We start from the raw sequence: 11,855 nt of genomic DNA, 5'->3' as shown, positions 1-11,855 counted from the left end.
ACAAATGGATATTTGTCAAATCTAAAACATATCGTATAATTTTGTACACACTTTACAAAGATCTATGGCGTGAAGTAAAAATTACACAAAAATGCGGTTTGCAGCAGTCGAAAGAATGAATCTTTACCTTCAATTTCATTTTTTATTGATTGTTGTACGATTTTTTTCCACCGAGTTATTGAACGTTAAAGTAGAAGTGATCACTTTTGCTTCATCGTTCAATAATTCGGTAAAAAAAAATCGTACAATGTTTAATAAAAAAACAAATTAAAGGTAAAGATTCACTCTTTCGACTGCTGTAAACCGCATTTGCGTGTAATTTTTACCTCACGCTATAGACCTTTATAAAGTTTGTAAAAAATTTTTAGATTTGACGGATATCCATTTGTGTCCATATAACTCCGTTAAGTATCAGTCATATTGAAATTTCAATTATAGATTTCGAAAGTAGAGATTTCAACCTTTAAAATCCTTTTTTAATTTTTTGTCTGCGATGATTTTTCATTGAATTATGGTGTTCTGAATATTGCTCAATTTTTAGCGTGTTTGAAAGTGTTCCCTAGATTTTGTTGAGTAGTGTATTTTATTCCCTTCCTGATTCAATAAAAACTTCTACCTCTATTTCCTCTTTCCGTTCTGCTGCCTCGCGTTTCATCGCGTCACTCACGGTATTTAAACGAGACTGATGTAATTGGTGTATTTGCGGATGTATGAGCGTGTGTGTGAGCGTGTGTGTGTGAGAAAGTGTGTTTATGCGTGTGTGTATGTATGATTTAACTCTTATTGCATTGTTGTCTTATTACAGTTTTGTTACTGGTAGGCTTTGCAACAGCAATTCTGCTGGTGCCTAACCATTTTGCAAGCTCCTTTTCGTCTATTGTATTTATGTTTTTTGTTAATTATATTCTATTGTATCACATGTCGTGTCTAATACTTAATATGTAGTTTTTTCATATAGCTTTGCAATAAACTAAATTAAATTAAATTAAATTAAATAGTGCGCGCGAAGCGCATAGTCAGACCTTATATTTAAGGCTTTCTTAAATTTATCTTTAGATGCTCAATAGCTAATAAAATAATTCGTAGAGTATCTGAAGATAAATTTAACGAAGCCTTAAATGTAAAGCCTGACTATGAATACGGGCAATATATATATATATATATATATATACAATACTTTTTTAACTCATTTATACTTAACATTTACTGACGGCTTGCATCTTATAAGCCGTATGATGCATATTTTCTTGCTAGAGTACTTGTGTTCTAGTAAATTACTAGAATTGTACATAGAGAGAACACATAATTTCCAATAATTTACTAAAATACAAGCAAGAAAATATGCATTGTATGCCGGTTTTATTTGCGGTAATAAAATTCAGTAAGACTTTGGTACTTAGGGCAGTGTTGCAAGATTCGTGGGACAAACTCACGCATGCGTGTTAGCGCTAATAATAAACTAATATATACTAAGAAATTTAAAATGCCTATTACGGATCTTCGTTGCTTAAATAATTCAATCTTAAATTACTAATATATACTATATATGTACTTGCATATATACTATATTGTAGTCTTTTTTTTCACACACAAACTGCGCGCCGAATTATTTTTCCGGACTAAATAAACGCAAGTAAAACTACTCTAGCAATCGCGAATTAAATTGACAAGCAATTTAATAATTTGATGCTACCAAGCATCATACCAGGTATGTAAATATGAAACCGGAATTTACCAACAGATGGCCATAGCTGTCAATGCTGTCAGACCGCGTCATTGACACCATTTCCTTGTTCTGACATCTGACAAAGATTTTCAACTCAACAATACAAGTTTCATACAACAGTATAGTTTGTAATAGCGTTGAGCATGTCGAATTTTGTGCCTGGAAACTACGATTTGCGGACAGCATTGATTTTCTGTTACCATTTGAAGAAAACTGCTACAGAATCGCATCGAATGCTTGTCGAAGCTTACGGTGAGCATGCTCTTGGTAAATCACAGTGCTTTGAGTGGTTTAAAAAATTCAAAAGTGACGATTTTGACGAGAGAAACGACGAACGTGGAAAACCACTGAAAAAGTTTGAGGACAGCGAATTGCAAGCATTGTTGGATGAGGATGACGCTCAAACTCAACAACTCGCGGATCAATTGAATGTGATACGAGAAACCGTCTCCATACGTTTGAAATCCACGGCAAAGATCCAGAAGATGGGAAAATGGGTTCCACATGAACTGAATAAAAGACAGCAGGAAAACCAAAAAACCACTTGCGAAATGCTGCTCGCCAGGTACAAAAGAAAGTCATTTCTCCATCGAATTGTGACCGGCCATGAAAAGTTGATATATTTTGAGAATCCTAAGCGTAAAAGATCATGGGTAACTCCAGGCGAACCATCGACATCGATTGCAAGGCCAAATCGCTATGGACGGAAGACAATGCTCTGTGTTTGGTGGGATCAGAAAGGTGTGATCTATTATGAGTTGCTAAAACCTGACGAAACCGTTAATACTGAACGCTACCGACAACAAATGATCAATTTGAATCAAGCTTTGCGTGACAAACGACCGCGATATCAAAAAAGACAACACGAAGTGATTTTGCTTCATGATAATGCACCATCACACACAGCAAAACTGGTCAAGGAAACGATTGAGGCGTTTGGTTGGGAAATACTTTCGCATGCGGCTTACTCACCAGACTTGGCTCCGTCCGATTACTACTTATTTGCATCAATGGGACACGCACTTGCTCAGCAACGCTTCACTTCTTACGAAGATGTACGAAAATAGCTAGATAACTGGTTTGGCTCAAAAGAGCAACAATTTTTTTGGCGTGGCATCCACAAATTATCAGACAGGTGGAAAAAATGTATAGCTAGCGATGGGCAATACGAATAAAATATTTTTTATCATTTTCATGCAATAAACGTGTATTTTCTATTAAAAAATTCCAGTTTTATATTTACATACCTGGTATATTATAAAGATGTTAATATGTTAAAACTGTTAATAAATTTATTGCAAAAAATATTACCTCGGCCGGGACTTGAACCCGGATCTCTTGTATTCCGTACGAGCGTCCTAAGTCATTAGACCACCTAGGCCTTAGTAATATTCTTCGCAATAATCGGATATAAAAAATGCACCAGGGCGCCAAGGAATGCCTCATATTGAATCTTAATATTTGCTGAAACCGATTATGACGTAGCATTCGCATGCGCAGATAGGTCTCGCCGTGGGACATCCTACGAATCTTGCAACACTGACTTAGAGTATGGCGTACAGAACAATTATTCGCGATACAAAAATTCAAAAAAATTTTCGTAGACAAAAGATACTTAAATTGCATTTAAAGAAATAACGCATAAGATAAAACCATTGCTATAACAAATATTAACACGTAATAGATATAAATATATATTTATTTTTACTCATTAAGCGCCTTAGGGATTTAATAACTTTTTTTAAATTTAATTTATAGATATTTAATGCTAACTATTCAATCATTACAACAATTATTTATTATTTCTACTATACTTTCCTGAAGATATTCAATAAATAATATATTTGTTATCTTAATTAAATTGTTATAATTAAGATAACAAATTAATCTTAAAACTGTCATAATATAAGATTATTATATAGTCTGAATAAAGTCGTACATTTATAACGTGATATTTTGTAAAAATCTAAAACACCTCATAAAACCAAAAAGTGTTTATATTATATATAGCAAAGACATCGAGTGTATAGAGTTCAAGGTTTATGAAATGTAAAAATCTTCTTATCCCTTTCGTCTCACCTTATCATTATCTTTGTCATATAGATTGATACAAGGAATCAATGAATTTTCACGGCGAGATCCTCCATAACCGATTGGACGTTCTTTGTAGCCTTTAACTTGAGCAATGAGCGGTTTCCATTTCGCTAAATGAGTAAGTTCAGCGAACTTGTCGTTAGCTTTGAAGCTCCATTCGCTTTCTCTGAAAATAATATGTTTCATTGGAGAATAATTGACAACAGTAACATCTATTGATCAGTGAGATGTTAATTTACCGTGGCTTTACGTTTGCCAACGAACACTCCACAGCCTGCAGACGTAAGCTTAACATATCTGTACGAAGTTCTAATATATCATTTATGGGGATGATTTCCAAATCTCCATAATCTACAAAGAAGACTTTATATTTAGAAGATTCCATGATGGATATTACTTCTGCACGATACCACTTGTTGTCATATTTAAATCTTGCCGCTACCATTTGGCCTACTGTTATCTAGAATCAATGCACAAACGGTTACAGATATAAATTAGTATTATTAAATTAGTATTATTATGATCAATATGAATAGTACAAATAAACGAGATATATATATATATATATATATATATATATATATATTATATACAGGGTGACCCATTTTAACTTAGACAGCCAAATAACTCGAAACCTATATAAGGCTCGAATGTTACAGTACCGTCGCCGACATTAGCATTACACAAGGTATCCGACCGATGGCTAAAACCTCTTGAATGTTGTCTGTAACATTCGAGCTTTATAACTCGAGAAGTACTTAATGAAAAAATATTTTATTATAGTGTTTGGGAAAGCTCTCGAGATAAGCTACAAGAATATTCAACGAAAAATGGGGCTTCCCATTCAAAAAAATGACCTTGACCTTCAAATGACCTTGAAAATGAAGGACAAGGTCATTGTCAAGGTCATAGTTCAATCAGTCCCTTCATATCCAACAATTTTTGTTTTAAACATTTTTTTATTTAATCGCGATGTTTCGGATTATTTGGCTGTCTAAGTTAAAATGGGTCACCTTGTATATATACATTTAAGCTTTAAGAGTCGGCGCCGGAAATATAATTTGCTCTTTGTTTATATAATTATATAAACCTAAACGTTTCAGCTTACATTTGAATCATCCTCAGTAAAAATTTCTTTATATAAGTTCTTTGATAATTAATCAGTTAGGCTAATGTAGATCTCCATCAATCTACATGTGTGTCGTTATTGTCTACCTCAGAATTATCTTACGATTTGTTTCGTGAACGTATTTCTTACAATAACGTCGATAGATGTCGGAGATGTTAGATATAAATTGCCAATCAAACGGGCGATTTAAAAATGAAAACGGATACTGAAAACTTAAACCATGCGTACATAGAAATACTCAACAAAATATAAATAACATGAAGTTTTTTAATTTAACCAAAATGATCTTTCTTCGTTACCAGCTCGCGATACCGTTTTAATGTCTGATCGTATGTACATAACGTTTAATGGACATGACACACATCGAATTTTAATTATTATGGTTTTAATGTGATTATCGAACTAAATATCTTACCTACTTAAATTTATTATATAAACACATTTTCACGATATCGTTGCGATTGATACTGCTGTGAGGTGAATGGCGAACAATATATGATATTTAATTTCAATTATTCTTCTGATTGGTTGCTATATAATAAAAATGTTAGCTTAAGGGGATGCTAAACCGATTACCCAACTCAATCAAAGTATAGTACAGACTTTTTAAATTCCAAATTCGAAAATAGTGGTGACATCTTTGATTTAGTTTTTACATTATATTATATAATATATATCATTCTGTCTTAATCAAACGCATACATCTGTTCTTATCTAACATATGCCAGCACCATCTATCGCAAGACCGCGCAACTACTGCTACACGGAATTTCGGTTCTGTTGACAGTCCCAGTCTTCGTATGCACGTATTTTCCATTCGGTGGAAATATTTCTTTTCTCGACTTTCAATCTTAGTTCTACAAACCCGGTATCGTTCGTTTCAATAATGTGACCTCAGCTGCACGCTTATTTTCAAGATATGAACTCTTAAAACTCTTATATCAAGTAAATATATACCTGAGATGACAGATGTACGAGCTAAAAGTAAGTGAATTTTTAACGAATCTTAAACTTTTTTTCGATTTTCTCAGGAAATCCAGTGCAGCTGAGGTCCTGTTTGTGCGTACTTTAATTTAAGCAATAATACTTTTGCAATCCGTACATCCAATACAGAGATTTTTCACCGAATGGAAATGTGGTAAAACAGGAGGCTTTAGCATCGCCTTAAGATTTTTCCAACACCACTAAACCATGCAACTGAATTGAATATTTATGAATACTGAGGAGGATACATATCTCTCAGCGATGTCTATTGCAAAAAAATATAACGCACAGAATACAAATCATAAGATAATTCTGTGCTAAACAACGACACATATGCAGATTGATGAAGATCCACATTATCCTAATTATAAAAAAAAATTGTATTAAAGAATTTCAGGATGACCCAAATGTGAACTGAAACGGTCAGATTTATATAATTGTATTACAACACGCTAATCACAAAGCGTAAATCATATTTCGTATTATTCAATAAATTTCATATTATTATTGTTGTTGTTATTGTAGTTGTTAATGATATTATATTATATTATTTGTGTTATTATATTATATTATTTATGTTATTATATTATTATTATTATTGTAGATTATTATTCATACAAATTGTGCGCCAATTGATTGACCATAAAACACAATCCTAAACTGAATTTCTCATGCAAAAACTAATTTTTGAATGTTTCTAATTTTAAAGAGTTTACATAAAAATGGAAAAGTTTTTGTTTCTATGTTCCCAATTCGCATAAATTTTTTCAAAATTTTTTAAAAACTTTTTTAAACTTTACTTTTTGCGAGATATGAGAAAATCGCAAGTGTTTCTAATAAATGATACTGTATGCATGCGCATGTATACATGCATACAATTAAATTATTAATATATACATAGATATTATAAAAATATAGAAATATATAGATATCACATAGAAAATTAGTTACTAAAATCCGCTTTGAATGAATGTAGCTCTTTTTGCATTTTCATATTATTCACACATCGGTTGATTCACTTATGATTGTATATCATTTATAAAAACATAAAATCTGTTTTTTTTATTTCTCTCTATACGTTTGTTTCAATTCAACTTATTGCACTGTGTGCACCAATTCAGAGATTGCAGGAATAAAAAATGGTTCTATTATATTGTATGGATAATTATACAATTCTCTCTATCTCTTGTTTATATTTATCTTGTTTTAAATATCTCGTTATAGCAATAAAGTTAAATGAATTACGTTTCTATTTACTTTTTTCAAGGCATGGAGTTGACAATTTTCCTTTTCATTGTAATATTTTGTCATATCGTGTACTAAGTATTGTAAATGGATATTTGCAGAACCAACCACTTGAATCCAAAACAGACTTGGTGTTTCCATTGCAGATACATATACTTCCATCAAACCATCTATTAAAATCAAAATTTAATTGTAATACAATATATAAAAATCAAATTTTAATGAAATATAAATTTATAAAATTTACAAAATCAAATGTTTTACAAATATAATTTGTTTTTCAAATATCTTGTTCTAATGCAGTTTTTAAAACATTAGATGTTCTAATACCATTGTTACATGGAGAATCGGATATTCTTTTTATGGTCATTGTAGATTCAGAATTCCATTCATTACAAGATTCAATTGCCTCTTTAATTTTATTTTTTATCTGATTAGTGGCTAGTTCAATTTGTTTACCAGTCCCAATTATTTTTATATTTCTTTGATCTATAAAAAACATTATCACAATTATTGCATTAATTGTTATTATAGACTCCAACAGATTACAGAGATTAATTAAAAAACAAATGTGTCCAATTTTCAAAGTCATCAAAGCGAATCTTGATACTTGATAATTAAGCTTATCCATCTCAATTTCATTTACAATGTGAATTAATTGTACATCATATATAATAAAGTTAATAATAAAATATAAGTATCTTATCAATTCAGATATGAAGAAAATGTTAAAAAATATTTACTTTCAAATTTATTAGCAACATTTTCAAGCATGATTTTTGCACCGGAGAATCTTTCCATTTTTTGCACTGTGTATCCATTTTTTCCTATGATCCTTCCACAAACTTCATGTGGCACTAATAATTCATAAGTTTTAATATCAGAATGATCCTCTGTTGTATTTTTAATATCAGTATTAATATGGGATAATTCAGATACAGATATTCTTGCAGTTGCAACTTGCATTCTTAGTTGAACTTCAGTTTCAATCTCGTCTTGAACTTTATCTTCTATTTGAATAATGGCTGCTGCTATTTGATCAGCAGTTCCCTTTAGTATTATCCTTTTTTTGAGTCCAGCTATAAAAAATTAGTAATTATAGTAATAACATGATAATATTGCAAATTTGATATAAATATTGGGAACATACTTTCAGTTTTATGAGGATCACTCTCAAGTATAATTTTTGTACCATAAGTTTTTTGAATCTCTTGCGCAAATCCAAAATCATTCCTTTTTTTTTTAAAAATTCTTCTAGAAACTTCAAAAGGGACAAACAATTCAAAGGTTTCAATAACAGGTAGATTGCTTATTATAGAGTGTATCATACTCTGTGCTGAATAAATGTTTTCTGCATTATCAGACCAAATGTAACAGACACGATCTGGACAATATAAATCTGCCTTTTCCATCTTAATGCATGTGTTGGTTAACTCTTCTATATTTCTTATTACAGCACCACCTTTACCAATAACAGCAGATACATACTTCTCAGGCATTTTAAATTCCATGCAAATTTCTTTGCATTTGGATTTTGCTAACCAACTATATTTCTTTCTATCACCATTATCATCCTACAATATAATAAGCTTGTATTTACAAAACAAATAAATTTTATTGAATTTCACAGACAGGTTAAGCCTATTTTACAATATGCTCTGTGTTTCCAATTTCTTGCTTTTCCCCCCTTTGCGACTGTTTTAACAATTATATTTCTTGCTACTGTTTCCTGTTTCTTTCAAAGTTCATTAACTTTTATGGCTGTTCTACAATGTGCTTTTTGTTTCCTGTTTCTTGCTGTTTGTCTCTTGCCTTCTTGATCAAAAAGACAAGAGACAAACAGCAAGAAACAGGAAACAAAAAACACATTGTAGAACAGCCGTAAAAAAGGCAAGAGACAAACAGCAAGAAACAGGAAACAAAAAGCACATTAGAGAACAGCCATTAAAGTTAACAAACTTTGAAAGAAACAAGAAATACGTAGCAAGAAATAAAATTGTCGATAAAACGATTGCAATGAGGAAAATAGAGGTAAAAAAAACAAGAAACAGAAACAAAAAATACATTATAAAATAGATTTTAGCAATAAAGCCAACACAGAATAAAGAAATTTTATGTCAAGAAAGCAAGCTTTACTTTTTCAACCATAGTGTACAGCAAAATTGCCACTGATAATCCAAAAGTTGTTAAGGATAAGCCGAGTAAAATCGGTAACACCGATTGCCTGTTCACAGTTGATAACAATCTCATTTTTCTATAAATTCAAATTAAGACAATATATTGTATAACTTCGCAACAACAAAAATATTGAAAACATTTTTTAATTATCAACCCTTAGGGCGACTATTACAAACGCCGATTAACTTAATCGACGATTAACTCAATCAGCAGAATTACTATTATAGATAGGAGATTTTCATTACTTTTATCACAGTTAAGTATAGGAACACAGAGATGGAAGTATATCACAAAGAGATGAGGTTAAGAACGATATAAGCGGGGAGCACAGACTCTTGCATAACGCATAACACGTAATTCATAAAAAAATGTGCCAATCAAAGTCCTTCATTTCCTTCCTTTCTATGAAATAAAGAACTCTGATTGGTTCAATTTCTTATGCCTCATGTGTTATGCGTTATGCAAGAATCTGTGCTCCCCGCTATAATGCCTCCGACACACCAGCGAAATGTTCGTCGCGCGCGACACGCGATATCCAATGAGTGTACAGCTTTACCTTTCTCATTCTAAAGGTATACTCTCATTGGATATCGCGTGTCGCGCGCGACGAACATCGCGCTGGTGTGCCGGGCCATTAAGGCCGCAGCACACACTTTTGCATAACGCATAACGCATAGTGCATAAGCGAATCAACTAATCAGAATCTTTCCTTTCCTCCCATTCCATGGAAAAAAAGAATTTTTATTGGTTGATTCCTTTATGCATTATGCATTATGCGTTACGCAAGAGTGTGTGCTGCGGCCTATAGGCTGCGTTCCGTTTCACGCATGATGCGCATGATGCATCTTTAAGGCCGCAGCACACGATCTTGCATAACGCATAATGCATAGTGCATAAAGGAATCAACCAATAAAAATTCTTCTTTTCCATGGAATGGGAGGAAAGGAAAGATTCTGATTAGTTGATTCGCTTATGCACTATGCGTTATGCGTTATGCAAGAGTGTGTGTTGCGGCCTTTAAGCGGGGAGCACAGACTCTTGCATAATGCATAACACATGAGGCATAAGAAATTGAACCAACCAGAGTTCTCTATTACATGGAAGGGAAAGAAACGGAGAACTTCGATTGGTACATATTCTTATGCATTACGTGTTATGCGTTATGCAAAAATCTGTGCTCCCCGCTTTAATCCTTGTTATTCATCGAATGTTAAACAAGGATAAATGATGTATTATGCACATCATACGTGAAACGGAACGCACCCATACAGTCTTGCTGTTGACTACGTTGCTGTAGAGTCCTAGATTTATCAGAGAGGTGCAACCGATGTTATACATTCTGATTCGCTGTTGCAATCTAATCAATTGCGTGACTTGGCAGCCATATTTATAGTACTAGTGCCATATTTCGATTTCATTTTAACCTATACATTCTATCTCACATTATCGTAAACGTCTTATCTTGTTTGACATAGTTTGTATTGTAGACGACGCCTGATTGGTCAATTTCTTACTCTTACTTCTTATGGTACGTTTCCACTGAGCGCGTCACGCGTCGCGTCGTCAAAGGAGAAAAAGAGAGGGGTTGTGTATTTATATAATCTTATCTCTTTCTCTCTTTCATGACGCGACGCGTGACGCGCTCAATGGAAACGTACCAATACTGACTTAAGCCGGTTGCGCCACTCTGATAAATCTAGGACTCTACCTTTATCATCCGTTTTTCACCAATCAGCGTTCGGTGTCAAAGCGCTGTTGCCCGTATGAAGATCCGAGCTAAAGCCTTGTATCCACGATGCTAGAAATCGGTCCGAGACCTCGGATGAAGAAAGAATTGACTAATCGCAATGGTCATGTGATCAAATTGTTCAAATGTGATTTGTTAATTTTTTCTCTGTCCGAGATCTCGGACCGATTTTTAGCATCGTGGACACGGGTTGCACCCAGTTGGACACAGCTCAATTGGACACGAGCCACTCACAGCGCTTGAGACTATAAAGCTCCTAGGCACCGGTCGCTGTGATTGGTGCTGTCCAATCGATCCGTGATCAATCGGAATCACCCCCGTGGACACAAGGCTTAAGGGTGCCGTCACATGCGGCGTAACTTGCGTAAGCGTAACTTGCGCCGACCAATCATATCATTTCAATTAAACATCAGTTTCTGTCTAGTCACTTTATGCTTTTTACGCTATTTTGTTACGCCGAAACATGATAGAACCACCATGCGTCGAATCTAATTTCTGGCTCATTTTAGCTTATTCTGTCTGAAAAAATGCACAAGGGTTTCGATTTTGCAACAGTACAATTATAGAAGTCGTGCGCCTCTTTGCATCGCGTGAAAAGTCGAAACTCATGTGGATCAGTACAATTATTGACCTCATTTTGCCTTTGTGACAGATTTTCTAACCTCAATAGTCATCAACTTTAACGCTTAATATCTCAGATCACAAGGCAGAACGACGTTTTTTTGTCAGATTCTTTTGTTTCATGCAAAAAC

General features: G+C 33.3%; 1 protein-coding gene across 4 annotated transcripts in view; it reads right to left on the bottom strand.

Moving 5' to 3' along the window:
• papi (tudor and KH domain containing protein papi) overlaps window positions 1–9,589 on the bottom strand; it is a 49,872-nt gene extending 40,283 nt beyond the window's left edge. For 3 of the 4 annotated variants that reach the window (XR_001940521.1, XR_001940522.1, XM_018519740.1), the window contains exons 1-7: window positions 9,315–9,589; window positions 8,329–8,752; window positions 7,922–8,257; window positions 7,509–7,667; window positions 7,191–7,348; window positions 4,060–4,280; window positions 3,806–3,986 (exon numbers count right to left, since the gene is read on the bottom strand). Coding sequence is in view for 1 of the 4 variants with exons in the window: in XM_018519740.1 (XP_018375242.1) it covers window positions 3,806–3,986; window positions 4,060–4,280; window positions 7,191–7,348; window positions 7,509–7,667; window positions 7,922–8,257; window positions 8,329–8,752; window positions 9,315–9,428 (1,593 nt within the window). In the remaining 3 variants the exon portion in view is untranslated. The remainder of the gene's footprint in view (window positions 1–3,805; window positions 3,987–4,059; window positions 4,281–7,190; window positions 7,349–7,508; window positions 7,668–7,921; window positions 8,258–8,328; window positions 8,753–9,314) is intronic. The other variant, XR_001940523.1, reaches the window with a different exon arrangement.
• Between the last annotated feature and the right edge of the window lie 2,266 nt (window positions 9,590–11,855).

This window comes from Trachymyrmex cornetzi, unplaced genomic scaffold (assembly GCF_001594075.2).
Source record: "Trachymyrmex cornetzi isolate Tcor2-1 unplaced genomic scaffold, Tcor1.1 scaffold836, whole genome shotgun sequence".
NCBI classification, from domain to species: domain Eukaryota; kingdom Metazoa; phylum Arthropoda; class Insecta; order Hymenoptera; family Formicidae; genus Trachymyrmex; species Trachymyrmex cornetzi.
Note: the sequence above shows the minus strand (reverse complement) of the source record. Positions and strands in the feature narration are given on the sequence as shown.